This window comes from Nerophis ophidion, linkage group LG13 (genome assembly GCF_033978795.1).
Source record: "Nerophis ophidion isolate RoL-2023_Sa linkage group LG13, RoL_Noph_v1.0, whole genome shotgun sequence".
NCBI lineage: Eukaryota > Metazoa > Chordata > Actinopteri > Syngnathiformes > Syngnathidae > Nerophis > Nerophis ophidion.
In genome coordinates this window covers 27,990,188-28,011,758 of record NC_084623.1, presented here as the reverse complement: position 1 = coordinate 28,011,758, position 21,571 = coordinate 27,990,188, and the positions used below count along the sequence as shown (strand labels likewise).

Sequence of the window (21,571 nt, the reverse complement as noted above, 5' to 3'; positions counted from 1 at the left end):
TTGCCGCCGAGGAGCTTTTTAACTACCTCAGCGACCTCAGCCCCAGAAATAGGAGAGTCCACTACAAATTCCCCAGGCACCGCTTCCTCAAAGGAAGACGTGTTGGTGGGATTGAGGAGGTCTTCGAAGTATTCCCTCCACCGATCCACAACATCCGCAGTCGAAGTCAGCAGAACACCATCCGCACCATACACGGTGTTGATAGTGCACTGCTTCCCATGCAGAGTCTTGTCAACCAAGACAGCCCCACAGCATCCAGAGCCTTAAGGAACTCCGGGCGGCTCTCATCCACCCCCGGGGCCTTGCCGCCGAGGAGCTTTTTAACTACCTCAGCGACCTCAGCCCCAGAAATAGGAGAGTCCACTACAAATTCCCCAGGCACCGCTTCCTCAAAGGAAGACGTGTTGGTGGGATTGAGGAGGTCTTCGAAGTATTCCCTCCACCGATCCACAACATCCGCAGTCGAAGTCAGCAGAACACCATCCGCACCATACACGGTGTTGATAGTGCACTGCTTCCCATTCCTGAGGCGGCGTATGGTGGTCCAGAATCGCTTCGAAGCTGTCCGGAAGTCGTTTTCCATGGCTTCCCCGAACTCTTCCCATGTCCGAGTTTTTGCCTCCGCGACCGCTAAAGCTGCACACCGCTTGGCCCGTCGGTCCCCGTCCACTGCTTCCGTAGTCCTATGAGCCAAAAGAACCCGATAGGACTCCTTCTTCAGCTTGACGGCATCCCTCACTGCTGGTGTCCACCAACGGGTTCTGGGATTACCGCCACGACAGGCACCAACAACCTTGCGGCCACAGCTCCAATCAGCCGCCTCGACAATAGAGGTTCGGAACATGGTCCACTCGGACTCAATGTCCCGCACCTCCCTCGTGACATGTTCAAAGTTCTCCCAGAGGTGTGAATTGAAACTCTCTCTGACAGGAGACTCTGCCAGACGTTCCCAGCAGACCCTCACAATGCGTTTGGGCCTGCCAGGTCTGTCCGGCATCCTCCCCCACCATCGCAGCCAACTCACCACCAGGTGGTGATCGGTAGAAAGCTTCGCCCCTCTCTTCACCCGAGTGTCCAGAACATAAGGCCGTAAATCCGATGACACAACTACAAAGTCGATCATGGAACTGCGGCCTAGGGTGTCCTGGTGCCAAGTTCACATATGGACACCCTTATGTTTGAACATGGTTTTTGTTATGGACAATCCGTGACGAGCACAAAAGTCCAATAACAAAACACCACTCGGGTTTAGATCCGGGCGACCATTCTTCCCAATCACGCCTCTCCAGGTTTCACTGTCGTTGCCAACATGAGCGTTGAAGTCCCCCAGTAGGACAAGGGAATCACCCGGGGGAGCACTTTCCAGTACTCCCTCGAGTGTACCCAAAAAGGGTGGGTATTTTGAACTGCTGTTTGGTGCGTAAGCACAAACAACAGTCAGGACCCGTCCTCCCACCCGAAGGCAAAGGGAAGCTACCCTCTCGTCCACTGGGTTGAACTCAAACGTGCAGGCTTTGAGCCGGGGGGCAACGAGAATTGCCACCCCAGCCCGTCGCCTCTCACTGCCGGCAACGCCAGAGTGGAAGAGGGTCCAGTCCCTCTCGAGAGAACTGGTTCCAGAGCCCTTGCTGTGCGTCGAGGTGAGTCCGACTATATCCAGCCGGAACTTCTCTCCCTCGCGGACTAGCTCAGGCTCCTTACCCCCCAGTGAGGTGACGTTCCACGTCCCAAGAACTAGCTTCTGTAGCCGAGGATCGGACCGCCAAGTGCCCTGCCTTCGGCTGCCGCCCAGCTCACAATGCACCCGACCTCTATGGCCCCTCCTATGAGTGGTGAGCCCATTGGAGGGATGACCCACGTTGCCTCTTCGGGCTGTGCCCGGTCGGGCGCCATGGGGACAGGCCCGGCCACCAGGCGCTCGCCATCGTGCCTCAACTCCGGGCCTGGCTCCAGAGCGGGGCCCCGGTGACCCGCGTCCGGGCGAGGGAAATCTGAGTTCATTTTATTGTAATTCCATAGAAGTCTTTGAGCTGCTCTTTGTCTGATCACTCACGTAGGACCTGTTTGTCTTGGGAGACCCTACCAGGGGGCATGAAAGCCCCCAGACAACATAGCTCCTAAGATCATTGGGACACGCAAACTCCTCTACCACGGTAAGGTAGCAGCTCAGAGAGGAGAAAATATCAAATGCAATAGACAATACATAATATGCTGTTAGTGTGTTCAACATATCACCAAAGCTTTCGATAGATTTAATCATGAATTGCTACTCAAAAAATTAGACGATTATGGTATTAGAGGAGTGGCCTTTTATTAGCTCCAGACTTATCTGAAGAACACATCCCAGTACATCCACATAGATGGCACTGATTTCCAGCTGCAGTGACCTGTGGGCTTCCGCAGGGGTCAGTGCTGGGTCCTTTTTTTGTCCACATGTAAATGGACTTGATGTCCATTTACATGTGGTGATCAGCATATTTTACAAAGTTTTAGCGACATTGTTATTATAAACATTAAAGCCGAAAAACTACTTTTAGCGGCGCCATGATTAAAGAGAGGTAATTCGCTTATGCAGCTCTAGACATACTGAGCCGGTGAGATGCTCTATTGCCTTTGAGAGTAAGAGTGGTACTAGATCCAGGGTGTACAGCGCCTTCCGCCCGATTGTAGCTGAGATAGGCACCAGCTCCCCCCGGGACGCAAAAGGGAATAAGCGGTAGAAAATGGATGGATGGATGGATGGACGTTGATTAGGTGCCAGATATATGTTCGCAAGGGCATTTTCAAGAAGGATATTTTAAAAGAAACTAGTTCTTGTGAGACGAGGTTGGCCGACCCTGTACTAGATTATAAATCATTGTTCTCACTTGTGTTCTAGAAGGCTGTGGCCATAAACCAAGAAGATGGTCAATTTTTACATTCAATGTAAACTCTAAGATTGCGCCCATCCTTTCTTTTTGTTTTACCTGTGTTAGTGTTATGATTAATTCTTCATCTAAATGAGAATATACAAATATCTCTTCAGTGGGCATCCCAGTGAGAACAGACTTTGTACAGTAAGTGATTATTGTATTGTGTTTGTAGTTTGTATTTCTTCAGCACTTAGCAATAGTGCTTCTTGCTGGATTTGCTTGTTCCGGGATCTGAATCATCATTTGTTCCAAAGTAGTCGTTGGCTCTAATGAAGTCAGCCATGATTAGTAGTAGTTATTATTTTGTTGGAGGACATAGTGAACGTTGTGACAGGTATGTGATATTAATTCGCCGCCGTATGCTTAAAATAACCAACATATGTAAATATTACATGTTATTATGAATGTGCCTGTTATTACATTACATATATACAGTACTTAGTCTTACACCATACAAATAAAACATTGATGGAGGTTTTTGGATGTTTTATAGATTGAATCCCATTACCTCCAATGTTAGCTGACTCTTGCTAGCGTTTATTTACAAGTTAGAATGCATAAAAAAGAAAAACATATGTGTGCTCTTCTCACTTAAGAATTGTGAATGATAAACAAAATTAAAAAATAAATGCAGGTCTACTTTAAAGGAGTAAAAATACAAATCAAGAGTAAAAATCTATAAAGGAGTTCAAATACAAGTCATTAGTAAAAATATTCAATTATTGGAGGACTTAGAGGAACTTGTGTTGGTTATCTGTCTGGACACTCAATTAGGTATGCGCCTATAAGCCCATTCATGAAATCTGACAACCCTCTTAAATGTTTGTACCTATACTATTTAACTCACTGTGCTGCCTTTTCTGACAGGGGGGGTTCCTGGGCGCCTGGTGAAGGCTACCCCGAGCTGCCTCCCTGCAAGCCCGTCCGTCTTGTAGATCTCAAGGTGGCAACAAACACCACATTCTTCAACAGTCAGGAGGTAAAAACACACACGACTGATTCCGCCACTACGCGAACTGAGAAATTTCAGTCCAAAAATGCACAGTAAAAGTGATTTAAATCCAATCCAAAGAAATCCATTTACCACTGCTGTTTATGAGTGAATAACTACCATTAAGAGTTTAGTGGTCTACTCCTAGTGCATTGAAACACAGCAGCTCGGACCAAGCAGCGAGACCTGCTAAGCCACTTTACAACTCAGTTCAAGGATTTCATGGACACACATACACACACACAAACGCACGCACACACGCACGCACATACACACACACACAGAGTTGAAAAATGACCCTTAATCCAGTGCATATAACTAGTGTGTGTGTGTGTGTGTGTGTGTGTGTGTGTGTGTGTGGATCAGCTCCGGGGATAATAGTGTAATGTGCTGAAGTGGCAGACATAATGTTGTAACTCCTAATAATTAAAAAGTAGCAGGAGGGGGCAGAAGTTGGTCTGCATGGTCTGTATGAGATTACTTGAAGCTAAAAATAAAAACTGTTAAAGTTTGAACAGGTCATACAAGCTCAAGCTGACAAGAAACACCAATGCTTAATCTGCTTTACTGTTTCTTTTTGGTACTACTTGTTATTAAAGAGCAGTCAAAATAATCATTAATGAATGTGACCGCTGCTGCAAACAGAAAACAGATGATAATTGGAAACGTGTAGCAACACAAATGACATGCTGTCATTATAAATAACATAGATATTGTATTTTCCAGACCATAGAGCAAACTGGGATATAATCTGCACCCACTGATATTTATGTGAAAAAAATATTTTTCCATATATTAGCCGCAGGGCTTCACGGTGGAAGAGGGGTTAGTGCGTCTGCCTCACAATACGAAGTTCCTGCAGTCCTGGGTTCAAATCCAGGCTCGGGATCTTTCTGTGTGGAGTTTGCATGTTCTCCCCGTGAATGCGTGGGTTCCCTCCGGGTACTCCGGCTTCCTCCCACTTCCAAAGACATGCACCTGGGGATAGGTTAATTGGCAACACTAAATTGGCCCTAGTGTGTGAATGTGAGTGTGAATGTTGTCTGTCTATCTGTGTTGGCCCTGCGATGAGGTGGCGACTTGTCCAGGGTGTACCCTGCCTTCCACCCGATTGTAGCTGAGATAGGCGCCAGCGCCCCCCGCCACCCCAAAAGGGAATAAGCGGTAGAAAATGGATGGATGGATGGATATTAGCCGCACCGGACTATAAACCACAGATATATACATTGTGAAATTAGTTATTTCCACAGAAAGATTTTGTAAAAGTCAATTGTTAGGGACGGCGTGGTGCAGTGGGAGAGTGGCCGTGCGCAACCCGAGGGTCCCTGGTTCAATCCCCACCTAGTACCAACCTCGTCACGTCCGTTGTGTCCTGAGCAAGACATTTCACCTTTGCTAATGGTTGCTGGTTAGCGCCTTGCATGGCAGCTTCCTCCATCAGTGTGTGAATGTGTGTGTGAATGGGTAAATGTGGAAGTAATGTCAAAGCGCTTTGAGTACCTTGACGGTAGAAAAGCGCTATACAATTTCAACCCATTTATCATTTATTTATTTAGTTTCTAAACGGTGCCTATACGTGGCAGTAAAGGAGCTGATAAAAAAAAAAACAGAAGTCATCGTCCGTATGGTCTGTAAAAAATAATCTATGCAATATTTTGGCCAAAGAACCACAATTACATGTTATGTGGACCACAAGGAAGTGTTTTAAATGTAGAAAAAAAAGTTGTTATAAAAGCCCTTTTATGTGACTTATAATGGTGTGCCTTTTTTATTAAAATAAACCTGCAAAAACCCACTCATTGGCAGTGTGTCTCATATAAAAAAAAAAAAAATAATAATAAAAATATATATATATATATATATGTATTACGGGTGTAACGGTACACAAGAATTTCGGTTCGGTACGTACCTCGGTTCAGAGGTCACGGTTCGGTTCGTTTTCGGTATCTTTTGAACTTTCATGCAGAGAGGGAAATCACAACTAAGTCAATTGACCAAAACTGTATTCATTAAATACTCTTCATTCTCTCACGGGTGACTTTTTAAATGAAAGAACAAATTAATAGCGTTGCTACCTTTTTGTAGTAAAACTTCTGCTGCATACTTTGCATTGATTGATTGAAACTTTTATTAGTAGATTGCACAGTACAGTACAAATTCCGTACAATTGACCACTAAATGGGAACACCCGAATACGTTTTTCAACTTGTTTAAGTCGGGGTCCACGTTAATCAATTCATGGTACAAATATATACTATCAGCATAGATACTATCAGCATAATACAGTCATCACACAGGTTAATCATCATATACATTGAACAGCATATTGCTGTTGTCTGCTGAATATCTTCCCACTTGAAGCCAAACCACCACCAGATGATGGACCCCCTGCTCTTTATTTTGGGCATTTATTGTTCTTCCTCCATTTGTGATAAGTTTCGCACCATCTCTCTCTTGTAATGTCACAAGCTCCGCTCGACCTGGCTCAGCTATGACGCTAGACTCGCGAGAGTATGTGACGTATGTAAGAATGCGGGCTTGTTTTCTGTATCTGTGAGAATGAGACGAGCAGGAGTGAAAAACGCCTGTTGTGTGATGCCTGCAGCTAAACGCAACTCGACCTCCCTAATGCTAATGTTAGGTCTCGGCGAGAGCGTGTGACGCTACATGCGCGACACTATGTGACGTATGTAAGAAGGCGGGCTTATTTTACGTTTCTGTGAGAAGGAGGTACGAGAAGGTGTGAGACACGCCAGTAATGTAATGCACACAGCTAAAAGCAACGGTGTGAGAACATATAATCGAATATTACGATATAGTCATTTTCTATATCGCACAGAGACAAACCTGCGATACATCGTATATATCGATATATCGCCCAGCCCTAATACCAACAGTGTGCAGTAGTATTGTGGTCCATTTAAGTGTTACAGTTCATGTTTTACACTTACAGTTGCAGGTTTTCCCACACATTCATTTATTTGTGGCGGCCCGCCACGAAAGAATTACGGCCGCCACAAATAGATTTTTCGGCTTTTGACTCGCTCGACTGCTCATAAAAGCAATGGGACTCTGTCTGTGAATGGAGCTTGTAGTTACAACTACGGTGCAGTAGGTGGCGGTAGCCTACCATGCATTGTAACTCCGCCAATTGCACTTAATTCACATGGTGGGTTAGAAGAAGAAGAAGAAGACGACGAATTAAAGGAATAACGGACCGACCGCATCTAAATACGAGGGTTAGACGTCTTGGCAAACAAGTTCAAAAGTGATCCGAACCTAAGCAGTGTGCAGCATCGACTCGGATTTTCTTAACTTTTATTTTCGTGACCGGGACAGACGCACGCAGTAACAGTCACCTGTTACCATACCGACGAGCTAATGTGTCCAGGTTATAACCCTGTTGTCAATAAACACACATGGAGACGGTGCTTCAGATACTGCATTAATACTGAAAGCTAAATTGTGCATTGTTCACTGCAGCATGTGAATGCAATGAAAAGAATAAAATCTGAGCCAACCAGCTGTTAAAATGTTGTCCAGATTAATGTTCTAGCCATTAAAGGCCCTTCATTTCAAGATTTCAACTGTGATCGGGCTTTAAACAGGTGTCTGACCTGTTCAGATGGGTGTAACTGCTACTGGTCAAATAATGTGAAATAGCATTTAATTTTACATGTATGCAATGCAATTTAAATGTAATTATAGATAATAATAATAATAATGCAGTTTATGACATTAACTTTTTTTTTGATGAATCCTTAGGTGAAAACAGACCTGAGGAATCAGCTGCAAGGAGAACACCTGGCTGGCTGCCTGCCTGAGAATCTCCATCAACGGACCTGACCCCAAGGACTTTCCTTACGATAAGGACTTACACTATTTTTTTTCAGAAGCCCCAAAAAATTAATTGCCCTAACAAAGGGTGCAAAGTCTGCAGGCAGTAGGAAACACATGGTTAAGTGTAGGGAGTAAAACTGATGGCAGTCTAAAGTTCACGATTTTTAGAGTGGGCTTTAGAGACATTTTAGCTTTTATATTTTATAAGATTATATATTTTTTGTAAGAACCACAATTAATAAATATATTTCAGTGAATAACTAATTGTTCAAATCTGTATATAAATGTGTACATAAAGTGTTGTAATTATATTCCAACTCCGCGCTGCCCGACCACACCACCACAAATAGATGCCTGACCTGTGGGAAACACTGCGGTTGCTTTAAAATCAAGGTAGGCAGCAACAGTCATTACACATAAAGATACTGAGCGCTAATAAATGGGTATTGCATATAGTCTGGCTAAAAGTCTTTTTTTGTCCATAATGGTTTCACAATTTGTTGCGATGATGTGCACCCTAAATAACATACATATAAATCAAAGTGTATTTTCAAAAAATTACCTCTTTTTGTTGTCTTTCAAGTTCTCTCATGCGGATCTCTCTGGCCTCTGCCCGAGCTGCTCTTTTTGCTGCCAGCCTGGCCTCCGCCTGTGGAATTTATTAAAAACAAGAAAACAAAGACTATTAGGCAAAGCAATCATAAAATTCTTTCAACTGTAATATTTTCAACACTAGAAATAAAAACAGATACGACAAGTAGTCATTGTGTAAAGTCCTCTTCATTTGACACACAAACTATTTGGTACCTTTTTTATAAAAACATTGCTTAAATAACTGCAAATGATGATGAGCAGTTGGGAAAATCTGCTCAGATAGTAGATAATGTAAAAATATCTGAAAACTGCATGTGGTAAAACTTTTTCAAATTCCTTTGTGGGAAATCAAGTAAAGTGTATGACTACTTGGAGGATGTTTTTTATTGTTTAAACAGGTTAAAGCAGAAATACAGATGCATATAAACAATTTTAATGCCAGCATTAAATATACAATGCACCAACAATTCAAAGATAAGTAATTTTGTAATTCTGGGTTTCAGGATGTACAATATTTTTAGTAGGATATTTGAGGAGAATTATTCCATCAACAAATAATCTAAAAGGTATTTTCCTTAAAAGGATGTTTCAGAACATTAACGGTGGCTGTGTTGTGCAGCAAAGAATTTGTAAGCTTTTCCTTCCTTTACCATTGTGCTACAACTTGTTTGCCTCTAAGCAACAGCAAACCCTCCTTACATTACACTACTGCATTTCCTCAACATCAGTCATGTAACAGAAACACAAACTGTCTCAGAAACGCCAGTAGTTTTTGTATGCACACTTACATAAGCTAAACTCAACACAGGAAGTGTATCTATTTGATCTATTTATTTTCAATGCAGAGATATTTATACATTGAGTATATCACTACTAACCTTGTTGTATCAGCATTGCTAGTTCTGTTCAATTTTAGGACTAAGCGAAGCAATCCCTTGAATGAACATAGATACAGCACAAGCATGGTGACAATGCATCCATCAGATGAGCCCATGCTAATGCAGAGCACCACACTTTAGGCACAACAACTGGCAGAACAACTCTGGGAAGTTTGTAGGGTTAATTTATATAATCATACCATAAGGTTGTATGGTTGTTTAAGTTGATGCAATATGCAATGAGTGTGGTGAAAATAACTTTAATATACACACAAGCATTTGAAAAGTGAAAACATTATCATCCATGACAATAATAACCGTTACTAATTCCGGGATTTGTTTTGGCTAAAACACATACACATCGTACTACTGTCAGAGTAAAGTTATAAGTAGAAGCATGGCTCTGCACTCTTTTGAAAGATAACAAGATTAAGTGTTATCCCTCGCAGTCAGAATGTGTGTAGGTACTATTAATCCTGACACATGTTTGTTTAAATACACTGAAGAATTAAGTATTTCATAACAGTCTTGTCCTGTTCAAACTAAGTCACCATCAAGAGCTGTTCTTTTCCCACCAGTGACACACTTCCAGCCTTTACAATAATAGCGCTGCACGTCACAGTATGCTCAACTGCACAAACAAAATAATGACCTCTGAAAAACGACTTACACTTATTTTAATTTTGATACATGTTCCTAACTTTCTAGCAATTACAGTAAAGGCATGAGGATCAGTAATAACCATTGCGTGGCTCGCCAAGCTTTAATGTGCTGCTCGTAGGAGTGTAACGGTACACCAAAATTTCGGTTCGGCATGTACCTCGGTTTAGAGGTCAAGGTTCGGTTCATTTTCGGTACAGTAAGAAAACCACAAAATATAAATGTTTTGGTTATTTATTTACCAAATTTGTAAACAATGGCATAACATACATGTACCCTGGGTCCATTGCCAAGGTTAAAGTAGTCAACGTATATAAGATAAAAACTAAATAAGATAAGGCTCAGAATGGTTTCTCAACAAAACCTTTGTACATATAAAGTGCTTTTTTTGATTGATTGATTGAGACTTTTATTAGTAGATTGCACAGTACAGTACATATTCCATACAATTGACCCCTGAATGCAAACACCCCAAAAAATGTTTGAACTTTTTTAAGTTGGGGTCCACGTTAATCAACACCTGCCCCTGCTTTCATGTCAGTCATAAGAAGTGTCCAATAAGACCAAGAGAGGATGCTACAATTGTCGTTAATAGCTTTTTAAAAAAAGACATTCAGGATTCCTATTATCCACTCACTAAAATTGGCAACACGTATCTTTCCTGCAACATCTTCTTATTCGCTGGCAAACACTGTGCTAATGAGATGTGTTAGAGAACTGCTGCACAGACTGTACATAGATGGCATTTTCAGAGGTGTCCAATAAGACTAAGAAAGGTCGCTACAATTGTCGTTAATAGCTTGTTTGCTTTCGCTTTTTTATTATTTTACATTAATAAAAAACCCGTTTCCATATGAGTTGGGAAATTTTGCTGGATGTTAATATAAACGGAATACAATGATTTGCAAATCATTTTAAACCCATATTCAGTTTAATATGCTCCAAAGACAACATATTTGATGTTGAAAATGATAAACATTTTTTTTGCAAATACTCATTAACTTTAGAATTTGATGCCAGCAACATGTGACAAAGAAGTTGGGAAAGGTGGCAATAAATACTGATAAAGTTGAGAAATGCTCATCAAATACTTATTTGGAACATCCCACAGGTGTGCAGGCTAATTGGGAACAGGTGGGTGCCATGATTGGGTATAAAAACAGCTTACCAAAAAATGCTCAGTCTTTCACAAGAAGGGATGGAGCGAGGTACACCCCTTTGTCCACAACTAATGTTAAAGTACCAATGATTGTCACACACACACTAGGTGTGGTGAAATTTGTCCTCTGCATTTGACCCATTCCCTTGATCACCCCCTGGGAAGTGAAGGGAGCAGTGGGCAGCAGCGGTGCAGTGCCCGGGAATCATTTATGGTGATTGCGTGAGCAAAGAGTCAAACAGTTTAAGAACAACATTTCTCAAAGTGCAATTCCAAGAAATTTAGGGATTTCAACATCTACGGTCCATAATATCATCAAAAGGTTCGGAGAATCTGGAGATATCACTCCACGTAAGCAGCATGACCGGAAACCAACATTCAATGACCGTGACCTTCGATCCCTCAGACGGCACTGTATCAAAAACTGATATCAATCTCGAAAGGATATCACCACATGGGCTCAGGAACACTTCAGAAAACCACCGTTACTAAATACAGTCCGTCGCTACATCTGTAAGTGCAAGTTAAAGCTCTATTATGCAAAGCGAAAGCCATTTATCAGCAACATCCAGAAACGCAACGGACTTCTCTGGGCCCGAGATCATCTAAGATGGACTGATGCAGAGTGGAAAAGTGTTCTGTGGTCTGACAAGTCCACATTTAAAATAGTTTTTGGAAATATTCGACATCGTGTTCTCCGGACCAGATGAGAAGCGAACCATCCAGACCTCTTATCGACGCAAAGTTCAAAAGCCAGCATCTGTGATGGTATGGGGGTGCATTAGTGCCCAAGGCATGGGTAACTTACACATCTGTGAAGGCACCATTAATGCTGAAAGGTACATAAAAGTTTTGGAACAACATATGCTGCCATCTAAGCGCCGTCTTTTTCATGGACGTCCCTGCTTATTTCAGCAAGACAATGCCAAGCCACATTCAGCATGTGTTACAAAAGCGTGGCTTTGTAAAAAAAGAGTGCGGGTAATTTCCTGGCCCGCCTGCAGTCCAGACCCGTCTTTCATCGAAAATGTGTGGCACTTTATGTAGCGTAAAATACGACAGCAGAGACCCCGGACTGTTGAACGACTTCTATTCTATTGAGGTGGCATCTCGAACTGTTACCGGGATGGCATTCCAGAGTACTGGAGCCCGAAATAAAAACGCTCTATAGCCCGCAGACTTTTTTTGGGCTTTGGGAATCACTAATAAGCCGGAGTCCTTTGAACGCAGATTTCTTGCCGGGACATATGGTACAATACAACCGGCAAGATAGGATGGAGCTAGACCGTGTAGTATTTTATACGTAAGTAGTAAAACCTTAAAGTCACATCTTAAGTGCACAGGAAGCCAGTGCAAGTGAGCCAGTATAGGCGTAATATGATCAAACTTTCTTGTTCTTATATTCTTATATGTTCTATATATACATCTATATGTATATGTATATATACATATACATATAGATGTATATGTATATATATATACATTTACATATATACACATATACATATACATATATATATATATATATATATATATATATATATATATATATATATATATATATATATAATATACACACACATATATAATATATATAAACCAGTATAGGCGTAATATGATCAAACTTTCTTGTCCTTGTCAAAAGTCTAGCAACCACATTTTGTACCAACTGTAATCTTTTAATGCTAGACATGGGGAGACCCGAAAATAATACGTTACAGTAATCGAGGCGAGACGTAACAAACGCATGGATAATGATCTCAGCGTCTTTTGTGGACAAAATGGAGCGAATTTTAGCGATATTACAGAGATGACAGAAGGCCGTTTTAGTAAGGCTTTTAATGTGTGACTCAAAGGAGAGAGTTGGGTCGAAGATAATACCCAGATTCTTTACCGAGTCGCTTTGTTTAATTGTTTGGTTGTCGAATGTTAAAGTTGTATGATTAAATAGAGGTCGGTGTCTAGCAGGACCGATAATCAGCATTTCCGTTTTTTTGCCGTTGAGTTGCAAAAAGTTAGCGAACATCCATTGTTTAATTTCATTAAGACACGCCTCCAGCTGACTACAATCCGGCGTGTTGGTCAGCTTCGGGGGCATGTAGAGTAGGGTGTCATCAGCATAACAGTGAAAGCTAACACCGTGTTTGCGTATGATGTCACCTAGCGGCATCATGTATATGCTGAAGAGTGCAGGGCCAAGGACCGAACCCTGGGGAACTCCACATGTTACCTTAACGTAGTCCGAGGTCACATTGTTATGGGAGACGCACGTCATCCTGTCAGTAAGATAAGAGTTAAACCAAGACAGGGCTAAGTCTGACATACCAATTCGTGTTTTGATACGCTCTAATAAAATATTATGATCGACGGTATCAAAAGCAGTGCTAAGATCTAGGAGCAGCAATATAGATGACGCATCAGAATCCATCGTTAGCAATAGATCATTAGTCATTTTAGCGAGGGCTGTCTCCGTAGAGTGATTTGCCCTGAAACTGGATTGAAAAATTTCACATAGATTGTTAGACGCTAAGTGTTCATTTAGCTGCTCTGCAACAATTTGTTCGAGGATTTTTGAAATAAAGGGAAGGTGAGACACCGGTCGGTAGTTTACCATGAGGTCAGTATTGAAGTTAGGTCTTTAAAGGAGAAGATGAATAACCGGTTTTTTGAATGCTTGGGGAACTGCGCCCGAGGAAAGTGATAAGTTTATAATGTTTAGCACTGATGAACCTAATAATACAAAGAGCTCTTTGATAAGTTTACCAGAAAGTGGGTCAAGTAAACATGTTGTTTGTTTTATTCCCTTTACACGTCGTAACAATTCTTCTAATGTTATTTCCTCAAAACAAGAGAAACTATTTTGGAGGGCAGTATCCACCGTATCTACAATCGTATCTGTGTTAATAGAACCCAGTTGTAGCTGGGACGCATTGTCTTTAATCTCCTTTCTAATGACTTCAATTTTCTTATTAAAGAATTGCATAAAGTCATCTGCTGAGTAGGGAAGAGCTACTGGAAGGGGTCCTTGTTGGGTTAGCGATGCTACCGTACTAAACAAAATTTAGGATTGTTTTTATTAAGGCGGATGAGATTTGAGTAATATTTAGCTTTAGCTAAGGTAAGCATGCGTTTATAAGTTATTAAACCATCACTCCATGCTTGATGGTGCATCTCAAGTTTAGTTGTGCACCATTTGCGTTCCAGCTTTCTACATAATCATTTCTGAGCTCTAGTTTCTTCTGTAAACCATGGGGTATTGTTTTTGGAGCCTTTTTTAACTTTAGCGGTGCTATGTTATCAATGGTTTCGTGCAGGGCGTCGTTAAAGTTGTTAGTGAGGTAATCAATAGAGCCCACATACTATGGGAATAGTGCCATTACCGAGGGCATTAGGTCAGCAAGAGTTGTCGTTGTGGCCGTATTAATGTTGCGGCTGCTATAGCAGTTATTATTATTATTAGTTTGACGAACATGCTTCTGAACCTCGAATTTTATAAGGTAATGATCGGACAATACTTTAGTATATGGGAGTATCATAACTTTGGAAACGGTGATACTCCTGACAAGCAATAGGTCTATCGTATTACAGTTGCAATGCGTGGGTTCTTTTATTATTTGTGTAAGACCACAGCTATCAATTATGGTGTTGAGCGCTACACGCAAGGTGGGTCCGATGGGGTATTCATTTGGATATTAAAGTCCCCCATTATAATTATATTATCGGCGTGCGTCACTAGATCAGCAACGAACTCTGAGAATTCATTGATAAAGTCCGAATAGGGCCCTGGGGGGCGGTAGATAACAGCCAGGTATAGAGGCAGCAGTGTGACAGACCTCATAGTAAGCACCTCAAACGATTTATATTTATTTTTTAAGTTAGGACTAAGGTTAAAGTTCTCGTTGTATATTAGTGTGACCCCCTCACCCCTTTTAAGGGGACGGGTAATATGCGCATTCGTATAGTTAGGAGGAGATGCCTCATTTAGCGCAAAAAAGTCGTCTGGTTTAAGCCAGGTTTCGCTGAGACCGATGACGTTAAGATTGTTGTCTCTGATGATATCATTAACTACAACGTTCTGGGAGACAATGATCTTATGTTTAAAAAACCTATATTATAGGTAGTGGACTGCTTTAGAGAATTTTTGATCAATTTGTCCGTAGTAGCAATATTAATAATGGTGTGTTTATTATGCGGAGTGCCCTAAAAATAATTACGACCATATCTAGGAATTGATACGAAGGTAATTTTCCGATTGTTTGTTTGGTGCTTTGATAAACCGAACGAATCATAGTTTACCACCTCAGTAGAATAATAAATAAATGGGTTGTACTTGTATAGCGCTTTTCTACCTTCAAGGTACTCAAAGCGCTTTGACACTACTTCCACATTTACCCATTCACACACACATTCACACACTGATGGAGGAAGCTGCCATGCAAGGCGCCAACCAGCACCCATCAGGAGCAAGGGTGAAGTGTCTTGCTCAGGACACAACGGACGTGACGAGGTTGGTACTAGGTGGGAATTGAACCAGGGATGCTCAGGTTGCGCAGGGCCACTCTCCCCACTGCGCCACGCATGTTCCGATTGTTTGGTGCTTTGATAAACTGAACGCATCATAGTTTGCCACCTCAGTAGAACGCATGTCCAACTCAGAAACAATCAAAGCAGAAAAAACTTGTTCTAACTTAACTGACTCCTTACCGAGACCAGTAGTCTTGTGTCTTCCATTTAAATCTGGCTTCAGGATGGAGGGAGGTGGTGTTCTGTGGGGATTAGCCTTTTGGTTTGTTTTTAGGCCCGCTCGGCATCCGCGTTTCCAATCACCCCGCTTGCGTCTGCTCCGTAGACGGCCCCCGCTGGTACTATACTCCGCTGCTTCACAGGCCGCTGGATGTAGCCGGCGAAGTATTCCCGTGCTAGCTAGCAGGTCTAGCAAGCACGCGTCTATCAGTCCAAAACGGCCCGATCTGTCGACATCCAGAAGTGTCTGGCGGTCGTAAGTGCACGCTGTAAGCCAGCCATGAAATTTGCAGAATTGTCCGGTATTTTTGGCAAATGTTCCATCCTTAGCAAGAGCTCCTCGATGCCCGTCCGGGCGCCACCATCTTGGATGAAATGAAAGTAAAGTTGTCCCTCATTTACCCTGGTTAATTATGATTTGGGTGGAGTAGGGTTATTATTAGGGACTTCACGGTGGAAGAGGGGTTAGTGCGTCTGCCTCACAATACGAAGGTCCTGAGTTGTCCTGGGTTCAAGTTTGCATGTTCTCCCTGTGAATGCGTGGGTTCCCTCCGGGTACTCCGGCTTCCTCCCATCTCCAAAGACATGCACCTGGGGATAGGTTGATTGGCAACACTAAATTGGCCCTAGTGTGTGAATGTGAGTGTTGTCTATCTGTGTTGGCCCTGCGATGAGGTGGCGACTTGTCCAGGGTGTACAACGTCTTCTGCCCGATTGTAGCTGAAATAGGCACAGCGCCCTCCGTGACCCCAAAGGGAATACGCGGTAGAAATGGATGGATGGATGGAGGTTATTATTAATATATCAAATATTTTCATAGTTAAACATAAAAAAAAAATCTCTCTAAACATTGAATACCTGCCATTGGGTAATATTTACACTCCTTTCATCCAATATAGTAGCTCTGAATTTGTACTGAGTATATATAGCCTTGAGTTTGCGCAGTACTTAACGGTAGCCTGGAGGATCCTCAAAGCATGATTGTGATGACCGTCGCCTGGCCACTACAACACAACCACTAATTTATTTCATCACATTCTGGGTAATTCCTCTAAGCTAAAACCGGGCTTTGAGTGTTCAAGCTACAGGTGTCAGATGTTCTGGACACAATTGGTCAACTTGACAATCGTAGCTACGAACAATAAGTGATGTTAGCATTCAATGGTAGCTTTGCATGTCTTCCACATCGATCACACCAAAGCTATATTATTCATGTGAAAGTTAAAGTGCAATAAAATATTTTATTCAATTAATCTTAATTTCGATGTATTAACCAGGTAAAAAGTAATTGAGATTAGAAAATATTTTGCAAGAGTAACCTAGCCAGGAGGGCTGCAAAAACTGGTTAATCTACATTTTGATTGTAAAATATAGCCAAGAGTCACGGATGCATTCTGGGTAATTCTTATGTTGCGTTTATAATGTGATACAGAGCCGATGTTCTCCAGAAATGTGAGTGTTATTCTTGTTTGGTGTGGGTTCACAGAGTGTGGCGCATATTAGTAAGAGTGTTAAAGTTGTTTATATCACAATCTTCAGTGTAAACGGTATGGCTGTTGACCAAGTATGCATTGCAATCTCGTATGAGAAACAGCGAAATGCATGCGTCCGGCCGGCACGCACGCAGATAGCATGGTGTAAAGGAGGGCGCGATGACATGTTGTAGAGCAGTGGTCCCTAACCACCGGGCCGCGGCGGCAGAATCTTTTTTTTTTTTTTTTTTAATCACACTCAATTTTTTACTGCATGCAATTGGTAAGCGCAGGGGTGAGAAGAGGTTTTAAAACTAATAGCGCCTGCTTACTTTTACAGCATGCCTTGAATAAGCGCAGGAGTGAGAAGAGGTTTTAAATTGATAAGCGCCCCGCCAGCTATTCAAGGAAATACGGTAATCGGAATTAAGTCTGGGCACTGGCTGGGCCACTTAAGGACATTTACAGAGTACTCCTAAAGCCATTTCCTTGATATATTGGCTGTGTACTTATTGTCCTGCTGAAATATGAACTGTTGCCCTAGTAAGACTTTAAAAGCGCTCTGGAGCAGGTTGTCATCCAGAATGTTGCTGTACATTGCTGCTTTCCTGTTTTCCTCTGTCCTGACTAGTCTCCTAATTCCTGCCACTGAAAACATCCCCACAGCATGATGCTGCACCCACCATCCCTCACTGTAGTGATGTATTGGCCTGGTGATGAGCAGTGCCTGTTTTTCTCTCAACATAAGACCTGGCATTCACGGAAAATAGTTCACTCTTTGTCTCATCAGACCAGAGAATGGACACTCTACTGTCCAGGCCTGATTGGTGGGTTTCTCCAGAAATGATTGCCCTACTGTAAGGTTCTCCTCTCTCCACAGGGGAATGATGTAGCTCTGACGGAGTGACCATCAGGTTCTTGGTCACTTCTACCATCGCTCAGTTTAGATGGCCAGCTAGCTCTAAAGTTAAAGTAAAAGTTAAAGTCCCAACGATAGTCACACACACACAGTAGGTGTGGTGAAATTATCCTCTGCATTTGACCTATCCCCATGTTCACGCCCTGGGAGGTTAGGGGAGCAGTAAGCAGCAGCGTTGGCTGCGCTCTGGAATCATTTTGGTGATTTAACCCCCAATTCCAACCCTTGCTGTGGAGTGCCAAGCAGGGAGGCAATGGGTCCCATTTTAGGAAGAGTCCTGTTAGTTCCAAACTTCTTTAATGTGTGGATGGCCATGAATACTATATGCATATACCAGTAAGATGATTCTATGTGTCTACATTAAAACATTCTTGTTCATACTGCATTAATATATGCTCATTTTAACCTTTATGCAGAGAGGGAAATCACAACTAAGTCAATTTACCAAAACTGTATTCATTAAATACTCTATATATAGGGCTTCACGGTGGCAGAGGGGTTAGTGCGTCTGCTTCACAATACGAAGTTCCTGCAGTCCTGGGTTCAAATCCAGGCTCAGGATCTTTCTGTGTGGAGTTTGCATGTTCTCCCCGTGAATGCGTGGGTTCCCTCCGGGTACTCCGGCTTCCTCCCACCTCCAAAGACATGCACCTGGGGATAGGTTAATTGGCAACACTAAAAATTGGCCCTAGTGTGTGAATGTGAATGTGAATGTTGTCTGTCTATCTGTGTTGGCCCTGCGATGAGGTGGCGACTTGTCCAGTGTGTACCCTGCCTTCTGCCCGATTGTAGCTGAGATAGGCGCCAGCGCCCCCCGCGACCCCGAAAGGGAATAAGCGGTAGAAAATGGATGGATGGATGGTATTCATTAAAATTATTAAGCAGTGGCACAAAAATTAATGTCATTTCAAAACAGAAAGTGAAAGGTTGTCAGAGACATCTTAAAACAAGCTATGAGTGCACTTTTGTGCATGATGTCACTAAAATGACATATCAAAACAACACTAAATTAAAGTGCACTTTTTGTACAGAACGCTACTCCAATAGTTTAAAACAAATAAAGTGCACTTTTGTGCATGATGTCACACAAGATATTTCAATAACTGTCAAATAAAAATGAGCTGCATAACAGGCAATCAAATCGCTATGTGGTAGGTTCCTGCGGACGTTATTTCCTTATGTTGTTGACTATTTTTTTTATACAGTATTGATGTGGAAAAGGTTGCCTTGGCATTTTGTTGGTGTGGCACCGAAGGGAGATGTTGATATGCAGAGTGAGCACTCTTCATTCTCTAGCAGGTGACTTTTCAAATGATGCTACAAATTAGCAGTTATTCTACTTTTGTAGCAACGCTTTTGCCCCACACTTGACAGATTACGGTTGTCTGTTCGACATATTCCCACTTGAAGCCAAACCACCGCCAGACGATGGACCCCCTGCAGTTTTTCTTGGGAATTAATTCTTCCTTCATTTGTTACCAGATTTGCACCTTCTTTCTATCGTATTACCACTCACGCCACAGCTAACGTTCCCCATGCTGCTACCTCTCTGCTCCGCGAGGGCGTATACGTATGTGACGTATATAAGAAGGTGCGCTTGCTGTCTGTGAGAAGGAGAGACAAGAACGAGTGGGAAAAGCCTGTAGTGTAATGCCAGCAGCCAAAAGCAACTATGTGAGAACGTATACTCGAAAATCACAATTTTGTCATTTTCTATATCGCAGAGAGACAAACCTGGGATATATCGCCCAGCCCTAATGGCAACGCACTGTCAAGTTTGGGACATTATACATAGACAGGTGTGTGCCTTTCCAAATCATGTCCAACTAACTGAATTCACTTGGTGGACTCCAATTAAGCTGTAGTAGTATCTCAAGGATGATAAGCTGAAACAGGATGCCACTGAACTCACTTTTGGGCTTCATGGCAAAGCCTTGGAAAACCTGTGTACATTTGTTTTCTTAGTTTATTATTTCTAACACATTTGCAAAAATGTATTAAAACAAATATATTTCACAATGTCATTATGGAATATTGTGTGTGAAATGTTGAGGACAAATACATGTTTTCCATTTCGGAATGAGGTTGTAATATGATAACATGTGGAAAAAGTGAAGCACTGTGAAAACTTTCCAGATGCACTGTTATTTGTCATACCAACAGAGAAATGCCTAGTTTTGGTTGGTTTTCTTCGTTTCTTTTGTCCTGGCAAGCAAAGTGGTGCCTTTAAAGTGGCAGAGCAGTGAAGTCTTGCGACTTTATGGTCTAAGCACCCTGGTGACTTGGCCTGTTCTGCTAAAGAGTTTAAAAATAGCACCGTGAAAGATCAGCTGTTGCTGTACCTAGTTTTAGATGAGTCTGTATAGGGGGATGGTGGTGGAACACCCGAACACTTGTTTGAAAATGTAAAAATGTACCTGTTACTGCATGGCACTACATAGCACCGTATAGAACTGCATGGTATTGTGTGATATCGCACAACAGCACTACAACAGAACAAACACTTAATGTAGAAAACTATATAAAACTAATTAGATTTAATTGATTTGAATTTAACTGTTAGTGAAAACACGACTTAAAAAAATATATATATTTAAAAAGATATGTCTTAGAACTGGACGGACTGATAATCAGGCCAATACAATTTTTTTTTAAAGTAAATGTGTAGCAAGTGCTGTCTTTCTGCTTTCTGTGTTGCAAATATGCTCTTTGAAAGTGCAATTTACAAATAGCAGAATAGAAAAATAAACAATAATGGATGTATATTGTGTAGTGCTTGTCCTAATTAGCGTCATGGATGGGCTGGAATCTATCCCAGCTGAGTTTGGCCGAGATGTACAGATGTATACATGCAGGTATTTAATTTTATGTTGTCTTGATATTTGTGATGCTGTACTCTGATTTCAGACCAAGCTTTTAAGAACAGTTATTGGTGCAAAATGTCTAGTTGATTTAGTGTTCACACGTTTATTCTTGTCATGTGTAGTAAAAAACATACATAAAAGGTAAGACTAGGAAAAAGTTGATCCAATGCACTTTTTTTCAAGCAACGATATACAAAGACAACATTTTCTCTTATATGTCATTGCTGTGAGTTTTTTCTGTAAATGTGATGCTAAATCAGGTTTTTGATCTGTGTTACATTTATATTTGAACTCATGTGATAAATGATCAATGATTATGTAGCACAAATGTACCAAAGTTCTTTTTCACCCAAGCAATCATGACAAAAGAAGTAATTTAAGGATACCTATCCTACAGAATTTATACATTGTCTTAACCCCAAACCCAGTGTGGAGGAGTAGTATCATATGGCTAGCAGTGTGGAAGAGCAATAGCGCAACTAAAATGGCTGGTGTGCAGGTTCATCTTAGGAGGGAAGTGGGGCCATTTCTCCGGGGTT

The 21,571-nt window shown here is 41.8% G+C and overlaps 1 protein-coding gene across 50 annotated transcripts in view; it reads right to left on the bottom strand.

The window, feature by feature from the left end:
* The window catches only part of lrrfip1a (leucine rich repeat (in FLII) interacting protein 1a), a 130,228-nt gene that overhangs the window by 89,783 nt on the left and 18,874 nt on the right, over positions 1-21,571 (bottom strand). For 44 of the 50 annotated variants that reach the window (XM_061918678.1, XM_061918663.1, XM_061918669.1 and 41 more), the window contains exon 2: positions 8,306-8,392. In XM_061918678.1, the coding sequence (XP_061774662.1) occupies positions 8,306-8,392 (87 nt within the window). Of the gene's footprint in view, positions 1-3,759; positions 4,198-8,305; positions 8,393-21,571 lie in introns of those variants that run through there. The other 6 variants (XM_061918690.1, XM_061918699.1, XM_061918700.1 and 3 more) reach the window with 3 other exon arrangements.